The 19,179-nt window shown below is 37.1% G+C and overlaps 2 protein-coding genes across 7 annotated transcripts in view; both read left to right on the top strand.

The window, feature by feature from the left end:
* Positions 1-284: 284 nt before the first annotated feature.
* LOC122345116 lies at positions 285-11,101 on the top strand. The gene is made up of 12 exons (XM_043238945.1): positions 285-1,213; positions 2,566-2,714; positions 3,336-3,467; positions 3,801-3,888; positions 3,976-4,195; positions 4,979-5,272; positions 6,420-7,138; positions 8,073-8,221; positions 8,497-8,628; positions 9,164-9,251; positions 9,324-9,543; positions 10,643-11,101. The coding sequence occupies exons 1-12, from the start codon at positions 436-438 to the stop codon at positions 10,938-10,940; spliced, it is 3,267 nt and encodes a 1,088-aa protein (XP_043094880.1). The 5' UTR covers positions 285-435; the 3' UTR covers positions 10,941-11,101.
* Positions 11,102-14,783: 3,682 nt separating this feature from the next.
* ythdc1 (YTH domain containing 1) overlaps positions 14,784-19,179 on the top strand; it is a 14,173-nt gene continuing 9,777 nt past the window's right edge. Inside the window, exons 1-4 of one of the 6 annotated variants that reach the window (XM_043240875.1) lie at positions 14,784-15,009; positions 15,700-15,801; positions 16,100-16,392; positions 17,816-18,209. In XM_043240875.1, coding sequence (XP_043096810.1) covers positions 14,982-15,009; positions 15,700-15,801; positions 16,100-16,392; positions 17,816-18,209 — 817 coding nt within the window. In that variant the 5' untranslated portion in view covers positions 14,784-14,981. The remainder of the gene's footprint in view (positions 15,010-15,699; positions 15,802-16,099; positions 16,393-17,815; positions 18,210-19,179) is intronic. The other 5 variants (XM_043240874.1, XM_043240872.1, XM_043240873.1 and 2 more) reach the window with 5 other exon arrangements.

Below are 19,179 nucleotides of genomic sequence, written 5' to 3'. Positions count from 1 at the left end.
ACATTTCCTAAACCTCACAGCATCCCAGCGTTCTTTTATTATCACTAAAATCCCATTTCATTGCGATCTCATAAAGCTCTGTTATAACACAATGAACATACGCACAATGAATCTTTCACATTGCATACACTTCTTGTGTTGACATAATTAGAGAGCACGCAATTTTTTAACATTAAAAAGCAGTTTTTTATTATTGGTTTTGTGCAATGGATACATAACAATTTATATATTTTATACATTTCTGTTTAGACCATTTCTATTTGGCGGGAGTCTCGCGTATCATGTTATTCTGCTGCCTCCCGCGCACACACGAGTCTCTAGAATTAGTGTCTGGTTACTCGCATAAACCGGGCAGGGCATCAAAGTGTGTAGTAAAAGATCGATGAGGACAAAGCCCAGAAGGCACGCGACCTTTGTCCAAATCTTGTTGTGCACATGGGCTACACCGTGTCTGGATCCTCGTTCACTGCACTTATCCAAAAGCAGTTAGGCTACTTAAACATGTATACCGGGGCTTTCTTTGCGTTTGTACTGTTGTGTGGAGCAGAAACCGGTCGTGCTGGCAAGGTTTTGGTGTTGCCAGGCGAGTACAGTCACTGGCACAACATGCGTGCGATCATCGACGAGCTAGTGGATCGTAACCACAGCGTGACGGTTCTGGTCAGTTCTTCATCACCTACTGTACCACACGCGCGGAAGGAGCGCTTCGATTACAAAGTGTTTCAAGTGAACACGAAGAAAGAAGAGGCCAGTGCCGCGTGGAGCGAGATCATTGACCTCTGGATGAATGAAACGGCCACCAAATACGATAGGGTCTTAATGTTGTGGAGAGTGATGTCCAAGTTCAAGACGTACGGCGATGAAGCCTGCAAGGGCATGTTTCGCGAGGATCTTTTACGCACGCTTCGTGAATCTCATTACGACGTGCTTCTGTCTGATCCGATGATGCCGTTCCCTGACCTGATGGCACAGAAGCTGAACATCCCTCACGTCCTCTCGATTCGCGCGATGATCGCGTATGAATTAGAGCGGCTTTGCGGTCAGATGCCCGCGCCTCCGTCCTACGTCCCTGCTGTCGCTTTGCATGACCACCTCACCGACCGTATGAGCTTCACTGAGAGAGTTGAAAACATGCTTCTCTACATCCTACATACGACTATATACCAACTGAGCATTAAGTTTACTTTTGATCAGCTCTACACTGAAATAGAGGGTAAGTTATTGGCCCGATTTTCTTTTTAATTCTGCATTTTTTTTTGTCTTTCTAGATATTGTTTACCTTGTGGAGCTGATGGTTAAATAAATGTGTCTATAAATGTATAAGTATAAGGGCCGTGTGGTAAAAAGGTGGCCCACGGCTGAGTCTCAGCCTAAAAAGACGCTCAGGGCTGCGTTTCCCAAAAGCATCATTATCTTAATAAGTTAGGGATCTTAATATTACAGAGTGTTTCCTAAAAGCTCAGTAACATAGCACTTGCAAATCATCGTAGATCTAGGAGTGCTCTGGAGTAATCGTAAACCCCTACGTGCATCGTAAAAAAATTATTAAGAAGTAACCTGCAGGACAATCGACAGATTACACATTTAACTTTATTAAAGTGCGATGTGATTATAATTAAAACTTTTGATTGTATTTTATTGTACACTTTATTACTCGTTTTTTTATTCAGCCTATATAAAATTAAAACCACTGAAAATTCTAAAATTATTTTCTAAAAAAAAAAATATGTGGCTTACTTTTTTACAAATATACAATAATGACTGAATCCATATATCTTCAGGAACCGGCTAAAACCGCATTTTTATTTGACCCTCTAACGCTAGAATCTCCTCATTCTATTCTTTTAAAAGACTATCGCTTCACTTTATTCTTCACTGTATTCTATTCCTTTTCATTTTATTATCGAATATATATTAATTATAAGTAATATAATTCAGTAAATGAAATGAACGTTATTGTTTTTAAATTTAGCGAACGCGCGGTTTTAAGTAACACGAAAAAGCGCGTGCTGAAAAGCGCGTGATGGGAGCGCGTGCACATCTGAGAACGCGCAGTAAAGAAACAGAATCAAACCCGGTGTTTATTATATGCTTTGACTACGCTTACGGCTTCATTTCAGCTATAAAACTGGAAATATATTTTCATTATAATGCTATTTGACTATTTTGATGTCTACACTTCATTAGAAGCTTACTTCAGACATAAAATAAAAAAACAAACATTTGAACATTAAAATAATCATAGCAAAGTTTTAATTTGTTTACATAGTTATGACAGCTAAAAAGAACTTCTGGGAACCTTCTCTCTATTTCACAAAATTTTTAGAATCAGAAATCAGTATGATTCATTCTGATTGAGAAATAAATAGAACATTCTGTTGCCCTCTTAATGCAAATCTAAACAAACAAAAAAGGTGTATAGAGCCACTATAGACATCTGACTGGAATATCGTGTTTATTGCAGAATTGTGTATAGTACAGGCAGAAGGCTGTATAGATAAAGCAGAAGCAAAGTGTTTAAACATTTGACTTACTAACTGAGTAGCACTATCATATATGTCACAGGAAAGCCCACAACAATGTGTGAGACTATAGGTAAAGCAGACATCTGGTTGATCAGAACTTACTGGGATTTTGAGTATCCACGCCCACTCCTGCCTAATTTTAAATTTGTTGGAGGACTTCACTGCAAACCTGCCAAGCCCCTGCCGAAGGTAACAGTTTTACAATATTATTTTGGAATTTCTGCTTTTCTAGAATATGCCCGTATATGTTTTTGCAGTTTATTGTTAGAGTCAGATAAAGCACCATTGTAACTTTATGCCAGTGGATGTTTGTAGGGATCTGATTTGTCTTCATTGACCTCAAAATATAATATGGATTTGTGGTGTGAGCCCTGTTTTGTAAATGACTTTCTTCTTTCAGATGAACACAGTCAGTGTTTTTAAAAAATGCATTTAAAAAAAAACTTTAAAAGAAGAAATGTATATGGCTTGGGGGTGAGTAAATAATGGGGTCATTTTCATTGTTGGGTGAACTATTCCTTTAAAAACTCCCCTCTGAAAATGCCTATATAAACCGTTGTATTCTGGAATAAACTTTGGAGTAAGGATATATACATCTCTGTGTGTTTTCTTGCTCCTCGGCCGTAACACCTATGAGATTGAGAATCCTTATAGGGTTATCTGATGTCAAACCCAAATAAAAAAAAATTTAATAAGCAAATGGCCTCACTGTCCCAATAGTTTTGGAGGGAAGTTTATGTTGCATGAAGTATTTTATATGCCAAGTCTTGTTTCAGTTTTTGTGTGACTACTCTTTTGTATTTCGTTCAGGAAATGGAGGAGTTTGTTCAGAGCTCAGGAGATCACGGCTTCGTTGTGTTCTCATTGGGTTCGATGATCGGCAACCTGACCATGGAAAGGGCAAACACTATTGCTTTGGCTCTTAGTCAGATTCCACAAAAGGTGTGTTACTACCTTTTTTATAGCAATAGGACAGTAATTACTCTTTAGCTACTCTTTACTATTAGCTGGAAACATTTTGGAAATATATTTCTCAATACATAAGATACATTTAAAACATCCCTCAATTCGAACTTCCTTTCCCCAGTACATTCCAGTAATTAAATCATTGATCCTCTTCATAAGCCTAAATGAAATGTTCATCACAATGCAGTTCTGTACTCTCATAATCTCATTTAATTTTTTAAACACAAAACCCAACTTCCCAAAACGGGTTGAAGTGTTCACATGCTTAATGTCCTAGAGCTTTTAAAAAATTTAATTTTGTATTTTCAGGTTGTTTGGCGGTATAGTGGGAAAACACCAGAAACTCTCGCCCCCAATACAAGAACCTATGACTGGATCCCACAGAATGATCTGCTTGGTAAGGAAAGTGTTGTGATTTTGACTTATTATACACAAAGAATATTAATTAATGTCATATAGATCCAGAGTTTATTTTATCTGATAGGTCATCCAAAAACAAAGGCCTTCATCACCCATGGTGGGACAAATGGACTGTATGAGGCTATTTATCATGGTGTCCCAATGGTGGGTTTACCACTTTGGGGTGACCAGCCCAGTAACCTAATGAACATGAAAACCAAAGGAGCTGCTGTTGTTCTTGATTTCTACACAATGGAATCCCAAGACTTAGTGGGTGCTCTCAAGACTGTCTTAAATAATCCATTGTGAGTTCAGTTTCATACATTTGAAATGAGTTAGTTTAGTTCGGAAGTTTTGTTAGTATAGATACAGATACACAAGACTACACACAAAGTGGAAATGGTTGTGTATTACTATATTTATTCATATTATTCATTAAATTGTATATTTAAGCAAATTAATATATGAATTAGAGTATTTAAGTCTACATAAAGGTTTTTGTGGTGGAAAATTTATTTATACTGATGAGAGAAGGACAGCTGGGGGACCTATAGGTGTCTGCACTTGACCTAAGAGGTCATGAGGATCCTAAACAAAAAGGACTGGATTTTGGTAGAAAGCATATAGTTAAGCATTTGCAGGTCACTGTTTTCCTCTGGAAAAGTACAGCTGTTATGCATTTGTAAACTTGGGTGAGACCAAGATATAAAAGTGGAGGACTGCCCTCCCTCTTGGTCGCAATCTGTAGCAAACCGTGGTTTCTGTATGTTTGTTTGACCTTCTTTGCAAGGAATACAATTTTTAAAGACCATTTCTTGAGTTTGTCTGTTGCGTGGTTAGAGTCGTTTTAAAATGACTACAGTTTTCTTTGTTGGTCATTGGCATTGTGATGAGTTCAGCCTACACTCTCAGATTGTCAGAAATTCAGCATGATCAGTGTGTTGCTACAACACGTTTACTGACCAACCAATAAAAATGTGACGTGAAATTGATTGTTTTTTGGATGCATGTCGTACATTGCAACCACGGAATGGCCTTATAGGATTGTTATAGGCTTTAATTAATGTTTCCATTTCTTCTCTAATCAGATACAAGGAGAGCATCATGAGACTGTCCAGAATCCATCATGATCAGCCAATGAAGCCTCTGGACCAGGCGGTTTACTGGATCGAGTTTGTGATGCGAAATAAAGGAGCTAAACATCTCCGAGTTCAGGCACATAATCTGAGCTGGTATCAGTACCACTGCCTGGATGTAGTGGCCTTCTTACTCTCACTTGTTGCACTGATCACATTCCTCTTCATGAAATCATGCTGTTTCCTTTTCTGTAAATGTTTCAGAAAGACTTGTCCTGATGGCAGAGCACAAAAGAGTAAAAAAGAGTGAATGTGAAGTGGGTTGCCATAGAAGCATTGCCTTCAGTTGACTGTGGTACTTGTAAGGGATAATCATCGGCTAGCCGTGCATTAAAGAACAGCGCCATGCAGAGCAGCATCTCTCTTCTTTCTTTTAATCTTTCTTTCCGCTTTTGCATTCCTCTGCAACAGAAAAAAGAATGCACTGCAATGTCCAGAATCGTGTGCGGAATGCACTGAAAAGCAAAGATAAAATATTTTGTATCTTGATGTATTTTTCCAGGTTTCTTTTCACGCGTATATTTTAACATGTAACTGTCTCTCTTTCAAGATGATACCATTCTAAACAGAACTGCTACTGCAGTGTTGACTGAAACAATATGTTATCTGGTACAAAAATGTTGGCGTGTGCATAATTATACCGGAATTAGTGGAGGGAGCCAAGGCAGAGTAGTGTTTTAATGAGCAGCAACTCTACACAGCATTAATACACTGGAGACATTTTAATAGAGATGCATACTTTATTTGGTAACAAATTAGCAAAAACACTAAATTTCCCTTTGGAAAAAAAAATAGTAATAGAAAAAGGTAAATTAAATGCAGCACTGACAAACACCGGTTGTCAAAGACTTAGATTCAGATGTTAAAGCGCACCCGAAGCTGTGAGGCCACTTGCAATTTGTGTGTGTAATTCTTGGATTTGTGTGTAATGTGTGAAAAAAATTGTAGTACTTATAGTTAACTAGGTACTGACCTTGAACCTATAACCTAACAGATGTAATTGAGTACATTGTGTCAGTGCATTTCTAATGAAAAGATAAAATATTATCAAAACATAAAGGAAACTGGATATTAAATGCTTTTAGAAAAAATTAAAAAAGTTATTAAGTAATTAATTTTGCATGCAACTCCAATTCAGTAGGTGGCAGTATATGCACCTTTAACGTTCTGTAACAAGTAATGAAGAAGATGAAAATGCTGCTTCGCTGTTTGTTTACAGTTTAACAGAAGTTTCTCTTGTGCAAAGCGTCGTGGTGTGTAGTAAAAAGGTGGATTGAGGACAAAGCAATTATGAAACGTAACCTTTGCCCGTATTCTGTTGTGCACACAGCTTACAAACACCCGGATCCTCGTTTACCAGATCACGCGCCGCACTTTTCCACAAGCACAAATAATTGACAATGATTTTCGGAACTTTGCTTGCGTTTGTACTGTTGTGTGGAGCAGAAACCGGTCGTGCTGGCAAGGTTTTGGTGTTGCCAGGCGAGTACAGTCACTGGCACAACATGCGTGCGATCATCGACGAGCTAGTGGATCGTGACCACAGCATGACGGTTCTGGTCAGTTCTTCATCACCTACTGTACCACACGCGCGGAAGGAGCGCTTCGATTACAAAGTGTTTCAAGTGAACATGAAGAAAGAAGAGGCAAATGCTGTGCTGAGAGATATGATTCATCTCGGGACGAATGACACAGCCGCCAAATACAAGGGGGACTTTATGGTCTGGCGAGTGATTTCCAACTATATGACGTTTCTTGCCGATATAGCCAAGGGCATGTTTCGCGAGGATCTTTTACGCACGCTTCGTGAATCTCATTACGACGTGCTTCTGTCTGATCCGATGATGCCGTTCCCTGACCTGATGGCACAGAAGCTGAACATCCCTCACGTCCTCTCGATTCGCGCGACGTTCGCGTATACATTAGAGCGGCTTTGCGGTCAGATGCCCGCGCCTCCGTCCTACGTCCCTGCTGTCGCTTTGCGAGATTACCTCACCGACCGTATGAGCTTCACAGAGAGAGTTGAAAACATGCTTCTCTACATCCTACATACGACTATATTTCCATTGAGCATGACGTTTACTTTAGATCAGCTCTACACTGAAATATTGGGTTGGTTATTCATTCATTAACTAACAGTGCTTCATTAACTAACAGTGAAAATTTAATCAAAGTTGATTAAGAAATGATATTTATTATACGATTGGACAGCTTTGGAGAAGGCTGTAGATAAAGCAGAAAACACTTTACCTATTGCACAGCACCATATACACATTATATTATACACCCCCTTTCAATGAAGAGGTTTGACTACATTAGTAATATCCATGAGTACAAGTCTTAATGTTAAAGCATATAATGATATTTTAGGGAAATGTGTGCTTCAAAGTTTATAGCAACAGTTTGTACAGGACCCTTTTCTATTCTAACATGACAATGCCTCTTTGTATAAGGCAAGGTTAAAAAGAAATGACTGATTGAGTCAGTGTGGAAGAACATGACTGGTCCTAATCCCAGCTGAACTCCTTGAGCCAAATACCAGTGACTTGTACATTCACTATATGGACAAAAGTATTGGGACGCCCCCTTTCTGTAGAACGGAAAAAGACGCTTCCAAAACTGTGGCAACAAAAATGAAAACAATTAATGTATTTCCATCTCTGTTGCAACAGTTTATGTCTAAAATGACTGCACCCGTATGTACAAGTTATTTGTGCTTAGTGTTGGGTTTTCGACTCAAGGAATTCATTTAAAGTCACATCAGAGGTGTTCAGCTGGGATTAGGAGTTGGCTTTATGCAGATCAGGCAAGTTATTCCACTTCTGACTTGGTCATTTGTTTTTTAACCTTGTTTTATACACATTGTCATGTTAGAATAGAAAAGGGTCCTGTCCAAACTGTTGATATAAAATTAAATGCGCACAATCTCCTAGAATATCATTATATGCTTTAACATCGAGATATGTACTCATGGATATTGATAAAGTAGTCATTAGAAGGGGGTTACCCAATACCTTTGGCAATGCAGTGTATCTGTATGTCACAGGAAAACCCACAACCGCATGTGAAACCATTGGAAAAACTGATATTGTGTTGATCAGAACTTACTGGGATTTTGAGTATCCACGCCCACTGCTGCCTAATTTTAAATTTGTTGGAGGACTTCACTGCAAACCTGCCAAGCCCCTGTCAGAGGTAGTGACCTTGCCATATATTATTTTAAAATTCATGATTTTCCAGCATGTTCTTTATGCCATTTGCATGTTTTTGCTTGAAAACGTGCATCATCCGTAATTTTTAAAAAGTTAAGGAATCTATACTAAAATACATAAATGCATGAATGCAGATGGATCTGATTTGGATTTGCAGTGACAGTGCCATTTTGTGGCAGGTTACGTTTTAAGTAATTTGAAACTGCCACTTCAGTTTTTTTTTTTATGGCAGCATGCTCCCATTTGTTTGTCTTTTAGGAAATGGAGGAGTTTGTTCAGAGCTCAGGAGATCACGGCTTCGTTGTGTTCTCATTGGGTTCGATGCTTGGCAACCTGACCATGGAAAGGGCAAACACTGTTGCTTCTGCTCTTGGCCAGATCCCACAAAAGGTGTGTGATTTATCTTTTTCTAGCAATTATAAAGCTGCCACAGTTCTGGAAAGATCATCAATCACAAATTCTAAAACCACATGTACTTAATATATTTCATGGTTATCAAGTACACACTCTCTTTTCCTTCCAAACCTGTATGTTTTTTTGTATCTTTGAAACACAGATAAGGAGTTTATAAAGACATAAAAGTATGGGTCATTATTGGGTCATTATTATGACTTCAACAGGTATCTAATACAATTTTAAAACATGTATTATATAGGCATACATTTACACTTATAAAAATATAAACAAGCTGCTTTATTTTTCCCTTCTTTAGATAAGAGGTGCAATAACTTATTCCTGTTAATCTCAATTTTAATGACATCCATCATCCATCAATGCCAGACAGGATTCAACTACAGTGCATCTATTTTCATACTTTTAAACAAGATAAATAATACATTTATTTACAGGGGACAATCATGTAATTGGCCATGTGTACAGGGTCCTAGAGAAACTTAATAAATTCACAATATATTTATTTACACAGGTTGTTTGGCGTTATCATGGGAAAACACCAGAAACTCTCGCCCCCAATACAAGAATCTATGACTGGATCCCACAGAATGATCTGCTTGGTAAGGAAAGTGTTGTTGTATGTGTTTATTATACATGAACACCATTAATTGATACTTTATTTTATCTGATAGGTCATCCAAAAACAAAGGCCTTCATCACCCATGGTGGGACAAATGGACTGTATGAGGCTATTTATCATGGTGTCCCAATGGTGGGTTTACCACTTTGGGGTGACCAGCCTGATAACCTAATGCACATGAAAACCAAAGGAGCTGCTGTTGTTCTTGATATCGGCACAATGCAGTCCAAAGACATGGTGGATGCTCTCAAGACTGTCATAAATATTCCATCGTGAGTTAAGACATAATTTTCATAAATCTGAGACAAGCTTAGTTTTCTATTTAATAAAAGATACTCTCCAGAAACAAGGTTAGCTCTCCTAAAGGTTTTTTTTTTCGTTGAGAGGACTACAGACAGGGTGGAAAACAGTTGAATAGTACTATGTTGGTTTTTGAATAAAAAACTATCAAAATGACAGTTTTAACCTCATGGGAAACAATATATACACTGCTCAAAAAAGTAAAGGAACACTTAATTATCGGCGTATAACAGCAAGTCAGTTAAACTGATATCAGGGATATCAGTCGTTCCAGTTAGGAAACTTAGGATTATCAATCACCTTTTACCTGCTTTGGTGCAAATGAAAGTAATGACAGGTGCACTGGAGAGGCAGCAGCAAGACAAAGCCAGAAGGGAATGCTTTGCAAGTACATGATCTCGCAGAGTACATAGTAAGAGCATGGAGAAGATACTGGAAGATAGAAAGCTGGAAGAAGAAGCTGGACAGCAATGAGTTGACAAAATGAGTTCTGCGAGATTCCAACAAAAGTATCTCCAGAAGGCTACTGGTGTGCATGTTTCTGACCAATGTATCTTTTTTTACTCCATGTGAGTAGTGTGAGGGCAGCACATTCTCTGCTACCTGTGCTCACAAGTCCAGCATCATGCAGCTTGTTTGGCTTTTGCCAGAAAACACCAGAATTGGCATGTCTGCCACTTGGGCTCCAATTTTTTACAGATAAGAGCAGGTTCACATTGAGAATTTGACAGAAGTAAAAGAGTGGAAATGCAACCCTATGCTGCCTACAACATCATCCAGCATGATCTTTTGGCAGTGGGTCAATGATGGTCTGGGAAGGAACTTACTGGGCTCATGTGGCCAATTTCAGTTTCTGGATGACAAAGACATTGATTGGGTTGATGATTTTGGTTTCCACTGACCACTGTGACATAATTTTGCTCTCAAAAAAGTACACAATGTATAATTTTGTTCGAGACCCATGTATGTGTGTTCTAGGTGTTCCCTTAATTTGCCTTACATATATTTAGAAATGTTTGCACTTTTATACATCTCGACCTGTGTTAATCAGTGTTGTTCTTCTCTATTCAGGTTCAAGGAGAGCATCATGAGACTGTCCAGAATCCATCATGATCAGCCAATGAAGCCTCTGGACCAGGCGGTTTACTGGATCGAGTTTGTGATGCGGCATAAAGGAGCTAAACATCTCCGAGTTCAGGCACATAATCTGAGCTGGTATCAGTACCACTGCCTGGATGTAGTGGCCTTCTTACTCTCACTTGTTGCACTGATCACATTCCTCTTCATGAAATCATGCTGTTTCCTTTTCTGTAAATGTTTCAGAAAGACCTGTCCTGATGGCAGAGCACAAAAGAGTAAAAAAGAGTGAATGTGAAGTGGGTTGCCATTGCTTCAGTTGACTGTGGTACTTGTCATTATCACTTGTAAGATGGCCAGTGTGTGTGTTTTGAGTACATTCCGAACTGTATGTCCTTGATGAAGTACATGTGAATGTAAAATAAAATAGAAAAGTCACTCAGGGTAAAAATAGTACAGGAAACTCTTTTCTTTCTGCCCTGTTATTTTTCATTACTGTTCAACTAGAAGGGTGACGTCCAATACTAAGTGTGGGGTGCTGCTCCCAAACATATTACTTCTGCTCTATATGTCAGCCAGATTACAACTATAGATTACATTTTCAGCCATTTTTCACATGTATATAATAATTCAGAAAACATTTATGCCTCTTCCTATGGTACTTTGTTTTTCTACTTTTAATTGCTGTTAGGACAATGTATACTCCATATTTAAACTTAGAAGAATTACATAAAGCCTACATTTTGAATTTAGTTTCAGGAAATGACCTGACAAATTATCAAAACCATAATGACAAAGATTTCCCTTTGAAAAAAAAAATTAAAAGCAACACTGACAAAATACCAAAATACATACATAATTGATGTGGATACAGAAATTAAAGGCTGAGAATATAGGAAAAATCCCAAATCAATTACATTTAAAGAACTCAGAAGTTACGATTAAGTCCTGCTCAGTATAGCCTATTATGTACTAGTTGTAGTATTTAGGTAAAAAAACTAATCCTGAACCTACGCATAACATAACGTAGCCGATGTAATTATCTTATATTTTCCAGTACTTTCTTAGGTAAAAAGAGATCAATGAAGCCATGATTTTGCACACTTTGGTCTGGTAGGTAGCTGTATATATGCATCTTTAACAAATATCAGGTTTGGAGTTTATATCTTGTTCTGCTATTTCATCGGAAACTGGAGAAAATATAGAATCTGATCGAGCTGCTTTCATGATTTAGATTATCATCATAGTTATTACAGAGAAAACGTGAGCAAAGTTTAAAAAATAATATTTGCATACGGTCCTAATAGCTCAGTTTAAGCTCTTTCCGATGGAAAATTAATTCCTTGTAGGTCACTTAACTCCCACTTAAAGCATTGCTTTTAGTTTTTGTGTAACTGTGTGTCTTTTAGGAAATGGAGTAGTTTGTTTGGAGGTCAGGAGATCATGACATCATTGGAAAGAGCAAACACTGATAAAATTGGCAATTTAATTGGTACTAAGTCAATAACAATAATAATTAAGGATATCATCATACCAGTCTTTGTGCATTATAGTTCAAATAAGTATGGCTACTGTTTGGGTAACAGAAAATTATTGTTATTTTTATTACTATTATGATCAGCCAATGAAGCCTCTGGACCATGCAGGAGGTTTACTGGATCGAGTTTGTGATGCGGCATAAAGGAGCTCAACATCTCCGAGTTCAGGCACATAATCTGAGCTGGTATCAGTACCACTGCCTGGATGTAGTGGCCTTCTTACTCTCACTTGTTGCACTGATCACATTCCTCTTCATTAAATCATGCTGTTCATGCTAGTCCTGATGGCAGAGCACAAAAGAACAGTCAATGCAACTTAGGTTATTATGATATTTTAGGTTATCAAATATGATTATGTCTTAAATAAGAAAAACGTATACATTCAATACGACCTAATTGCTTTTATTTTCATATTAAATATCACAGCATACATTTCTTATTCAATTTATGGGTTTTGAATTTGACAGGCTAGAAATGTATGTAGTGAAACTGATCATTACTTTTAATGCATAAATGCACATTTGATGTATTATAAACATGTACAGTCCTGGCCAGAAAATATCGTCACCCTTGGGAAATATGATCAAAGAAGTCTGTGAAAATTAATCTGCATTGTTAATCCTTTTGACTTTTCATTTAAAACAGTCACTAAAATTAGCCACAATTAATGGCACCCTTTTATTCAGTACTTTTTGAAGCCTCTATTTCACAGTTTAACAGCTTTAAATTTTCTCTTATAATGCCTGATGAGGTTATAGAACACGTGTTCGGAGACGGTTTCTTCAACCTACAGACCCTTTAGATTCCCAGCTCCATGTTGGTGCTTCTTCTCTTCAGTTCACCTCACTCATGTTCTACAGGGTTCAGATGGAGGGAATGACCGTAGCAGAAGTGCGTTTGGATTGTTGTACAGTTGGAAGATACAAACATGGCCCATTATAAGACTTCTAACAAAGACAGTCACTTATTGATTTTACTGGAGCAAAGACAATTTTCTTGAAACCCTCCCAAACAACATATGGTGACGTAGAAGCTGACCTAGACACACACATCCTCTTCCTGGCAGTTTTGTAACATTTTATGTTGATTGGAAGTTCTTAATTTTTTCCCTGATGGTGGTATTAGGAATTTTTACTGCTCTAGCTCTTTTCTTAAAGTCACTTCACTAATGTGTGAAGCTCAGTTATCTTTTGCTGCACATCAGAAATACATTCTGTCTTTCCTCATTGTGATGGATGATTAAGGGAATTTGAGATTTGTTTTTTTCTTCCTATTTCTATTTCTGCATGTGAAACAGGAAGCTGTGGCTGTATAAGTTCATGTTCATAATCAGTGTTTTGCTCAAAATTATGAATATGAATGTGAATATACTTCATAAATATTTTACTCACTAAACATTTCTAGTGGTGACAATAATTGTGTCCAACATGTATTTGAGAAATTTAATTTTTTTTAATTCTTATTTTCCAATGAAAGGCTATATTTTTGTGATTTTTTTTTTAAATAAAAGATCAAAAAGATTAACCCTGCACATTAATTTTCATAGCCTTCTTTTGATCATATTTACGAAGGGTGCTGATAATTTTAATAATATGTACAACTTGAGTGCTTGTACTGCTTGAATGGTTAGATGTATTACATTTCTGAAAGAAAACCCATTAAATATTAATACTTACAATTTTATTTTATAATACTCATTTCAAGTTAAAGTCTATGAATCTCAAAGACGTGCGCTTGACCTGATGTGAAGAACCAACAAGGTTTGTTTTCATTTATCAAACACACACTTCAGCTTCAGTTATAACTTTCATCAAGTAAATGTTTGGCTTCAAAATGTGCTCTTTTCCCAAAGAAATGTTTAATCGTCATTTTTTTTATCTGTTTTTATTCATTCTGAGAATTTTCTGAGAAAAAAATCCAAATAAACTTAAAACTTAAAAGATTTATCATTATTATAAATGTTGAATGCGCAACACAAAAAGTGCCATTTAAAAAAAAAGGCTGTAAAGTTCTTGAATTCTGGCTGGAATGTTTCCATCATAATTTTCCTAAGAAGTGATTGATTCAACTGATTCATCAACAGGGATCGTATGGTTTGTGTAGTTTTTGAAACGTCATTTGTGGTCTTACCATACACTTGTATTATATGCAGATACTCTTTTCATCAACAGACATACCATGCTCAGAGACCATTATAAAATAATTTTAAATAATTATTATTGTCACTAGACCTTTGACATGTGACTGTTTTGTTATTTTGAAGAAATAAAAATTATACATATACACTTTATACATATATTTTACAGAACATTTTAGGCTCTCTGTAGATATCTGTAAAGTCAAATTAAGCAATATTTGTAAAATATTCTTAAATTCTGGATAGCAGTAAGTGATTTCTCACGATTTATTTCACACATCAATGCTGTGCTTTTAATGTACTAAATTTCACACAATGAAATATCATTAATTGTATTTCATTCTTTATATAATAATAATAATTAATTGTTTATTTAGATTCCCCGTAGCCTGAGACGAAATGAAAACAAGGATTAAAACAATAAGGCGTGATATACCTTGGAATATTTGGCAACCCTCCTTCACTGCGATGTGGGAGAAAGAGATCCGCCATTTTAGAGCAGACACAGCACTCACGGGACGCAAATCATTTAATGGTGTGTGAGATTTTCTAAAAGAACAGATAATTAATAGAGTTATTAACAACAAATCTAGAGAGAGAGAGAGAGAGAGAGAGAGAGGAGGGCCTTCAAAGTGCGTTTAAACCACGGGGGCTGAAGATGTCTGCCGACAGGAGAGATGACAAAGGTAACGATGACATTTTTGTCTGAAATGGCCCAATTTTTTTAAAATCACGATTTAGGCTCTTATTGGCAGTTATTTAGTAGACAATTCTATTTTCTGTTTTCACTAAATTAATTTACAGTCTGCCTAGACACCCTCGTTATGGCTAGAAAAGCATTTGTTGAGAAAACATAACAAGCGAGCGTTAGCTTAGCATGGTGCTAACTCATGTTTTCATGGAGGACTTTGTTTATTTTGAGTGGTTTAAGAGAAATAACGCTTTTGTTCTACAATTAATATATATATATATATATATATATATATATATATATATATATATATATATATATATATATATATATATATTGTGTGTTACTTGTCCAGTTTGCTTTTAGGAAGTCGTCTATCAAACGTAGGTCTGTTTATATGTAATATAGAGCGCATTATGTAACAACTTGAACAATGGATGAATTTCTTACGTTACAGCGTTTACGCTTTTTACATGAATATTTTCACAAAACGGCTTAATAAACATCACTTTGGTAAATAACGTTGTTGTATAAACGTTAGTTTATTCATTTTTACGTGCATACTGTATAGTGATGGACATGTTTGTTATATTAAGACTACATGACATTGCGTTTAATACTTGTGAGTGAGCTGAATATGCCAAATAAATTATTTGCAATAGTTTTACACAGTTATTTATTTCAGATGGGGAACTGAATGTACTGGAAGACATTTTGACTGATGCTCCTGACCAGGATGATGAACTGTACAACCCTGAAAGTGAACACGATATTAATGAGAAAAAAGGTACATGTGCAAAACATCATTTTAAATAATTGCCAGATTGGATTTTATTCACACTTCATTCAGTTTTTGATAAACCATTTACACTTAAAAAGAACAAGCTAAACAATAACATGGCATGCTTTCCATTTTTAAAGAATGGAAAAAGTTAAGGATGCATGAATACGTATAATAACATTTATGATAAAGAAATTAATGTGTCTTTTGGCATATCTTTTAGCAATCTAAGAACTTATCTGCTGCTTTCACTGTCCCTGTGAAACTGTTATCATTTTAACTGATTGGTTACCTCATGTCTCAGGGTCTAAAAGGAAGCATGAACGAGGAGACAGCCAGGATGCGAAGCGGATCAGAGCATCAGGACACACTACCAGACAGCCGTTAAAAAGAGCTGCCCCTTCTTCCGGGTCAAAAAAGACAAGCAGTCTCAGAGGAAGACACGCACCAGAAGACCTCTATGAAGACAGAAAGAACCATGCTGGAAGAGGCGGTGCATCTCGGGCCGATTTATCGAAAGGATATGGTGAAAAGGGCCTGTCCCGTAGCAGAGACTCCCAGAGACGAATCAAGCCCCTTTTGCCTGAGCTGACAGAGGTAAGAGAGAGCAGCACGAGCAAAAATGTGCTATCGCTGTATATCATAAAGGCTACATAGTACTTCTTGCATGCATTTCTCTTACGCCACAGATTCAGGTTATGCTGTTGCTTGTTCAAAATATGTCTCTTTTAACCAAAAAAGCAAAATGATGACGGGCGATGCAAAACATTCAAGTTGAGTAAAAATGTGACTTCTTGTATCTTAATAATAAAGGAAATTATCCTGATTAGAGATTTGTTTCCGTATCTGTAATTTCAGTGAGTTGAGAATGTTGACACAGCATAGGCAGCCTGTAAACATATACATACAGTGCCTTTTGAAAGTATTCAAACCTTTCCATACGCCATAATGACAAGATTCTTTTATCTGGGACAGAAGAAATTTAGCTCAGGACTATTAATATTGCTTGTAATTGATACCAGTTTGGGTGGGTATGATTTGGTGCTCAGCGCACCAAAATATACAGAGAGTTGATGAAAACCCAGTCCAGAGCATTCAGAACCTCAGACTGTACAGAAGGTCTACTTTCCAACAGAACAATGACCAGAAGCACACAGCAAGAGTGACTTATAGACAACTCATATACTCTATATGATTTGTAGACATGCCCCCTTCTATTCTGACAGCTTGAGAGGGGAAGAGGTGAGGAAAATATCGGCAGCTAAAGGCCTAGTGCTGATGAGCAAACAAGAAAAGACTTGAGACTGTAAAGGTGCTTTAGTGCTGAGTTAGGGTTAGAATACTTAAGCAGTGTACTTATTTATTTATTTATTTTTTTTGGTATAACTTCACAATGTTGTGACAGTTTTGTTTTTGATTTGCTATTGCGGTTCATGGAGGGTAGATTAATATGTGGGACAAAGTAATTTACAGCAGGTCAACATAAAATGTGGGAAAAAAAATACTTTAAATCCTTTCGCAAGGCACTGTATATACCAAGGTGTGAATGTGATTCTTACTGTATTTTTTTTTTTTACAGTAGCTAACACATATATCCTTGTTTATACTGCTTTGTGGGGTCCTTTAGTTGGGCTCTCAAAGACGACATTCAACATTTAAAAAATAATATTGTTTAGACCTAACCTGACCCCTCGTGGAAACCAATTCCTTTAGTAAAAATTGATTTAAATTCTTAATTCAGTTATAGGTCAATTATTTATTGCTGAAGATTAACTTTTAGATACAAGTGAAATTTCACACTTCTTAACAACAGCATTTATTTCCATTTTAAAAGCTAATGCTAGGCTAATGTAAGTAAAATGTCATCTGTTTTTGGAAGAGGAAGAGTCAAACCAAAAAGTGACCTTAAAAAACTAAGGCAAAATAATACAACAGTAGTCAGAAATGCTACAGAAATTGTGATCAGTGTCATCAAATGTAATAATTAGATGTATAGTTGTCACTGTATTCACTGTAACAGAATTGTTGTTTTCAGAAGATGCGAAGGCCTAGTGAAGACAGTACAGGCAGGGCAAGTCACTCCTCCAGAGAGGAAGAGGCTCATTCAGAAGAATATGCAACTGGCAGCTCTGTGGCTTCCTCTGAGGGCAACTGCTCGGATGTTGAAGAGGAAGGAGCCATGCAGGAGGAAGGGGAAGAGAAGGAAGCAGAAGAAGAAGAGGAAGAGGAGGAGGATGAAGAAGAAGAGGAAGGGGATGAAGAAGAGGAGTATGAACTGGAGGAGGAGGACCCACGGGAGGGAAATGAACAGAATGACTATGATACTCGCAGTGAAGCCAGTGATTCTCAGTCTGAGTCTGTGTCCTTCTCAGAGGGAGAGTCTGTGCATTCAGCCTCAGGCTCAGAGGCGTCAGGTATGAGCTACCCAAGATAAACACAGTTTGGTGATTTTGTAGAAAATATCTTTTGTGTAGCATTCTCACAGTTTGGGAACATGCTAATCATAATCATCATGCTCATGTTGTTGATGCTCTCTGAGAAGTTGATAAATACTCTGTTCCAAACCCTAGTGAGTTGCCCCAGTCGGATGTTGCTCATCTGCTTTGAAGCTTCAAAATTCCAAAAGCACAAGAATTGTGACTTGAAAGTGATTTATTTAAATCTGTATGTTAGCTTGACAAGTGCCAAAAGCAGTATATATATATTTTTATGTGTGGTCTTGCAATTAGTTAGTGTGGCTCAGAAATGTTCACAATTCAAAAACCAAGTGTTTGACAATGAAATATCAAGCCGTTTTATATCACCACAACACTTGTCTGCAACTGAGTTTCAGTGTGCTACGGTTAGCTTGTGGTGCTCAACTGCATCGTCTGCTTGTCCTTCATTACTGTGTCCTTGGGGATGCAAAGACAGGCAGGCAACTGCATAGCTGAAAGGTTCGTCAGCATTATTTGTGGTAAATCACATCTTTAATAGGAAGGGATCCTTTCCACAATTACTTCTGGAACTTAACTGTTGCAGTCTGTAAGATTTAAAGAGGGTTTTTCTTTTTTTGGAAGCATTTTATTTCATTTTGCAGTCACCTTTACATCGAGAGCCTCTGTGTTGCGTAGGTTGGCAGTTCACTGGGTTTTGGAGCAGACCTGCAGATTAAAGACCATAAAAATAGTTTTATGGCATTTTCATTAGGATTATGCAACTTGCCTTGGCACTGTAATCTTACCTGTGACTAGCTGTTGACATGTTGTTAGAAGTTTTCACTACGGGTCGCTACCTGGCTGTGTTCATCAAAGGGCAGAAAAAACGATTTGGCTAGAAATTGGAGCCCAAGAGATCTCAAATAATCCTTGATATTCTAACATAAGGGACATGTTCTCCCATTTA

The sequence above is a fragment of the Puntigrus tetrazona genome, chromosome 5 (assembly GCF_018831695.1).
Source record: "Puntigrus tetrazona isolate hp1 chromosome 5, ASM1883169v1, whole genome shotgun sequence".
Lineage (NCBI taxonomy): Eukaryota > Metazoa > Chordata > Actinopteri > Cypriniformes > Cyprinidae > Puntigrus > Puntigrus tetrazona.
Note: the sequence above shows the minus strand (reverse complement) of the source record. Positions and strands in the feature narration are given on the sequence as shown.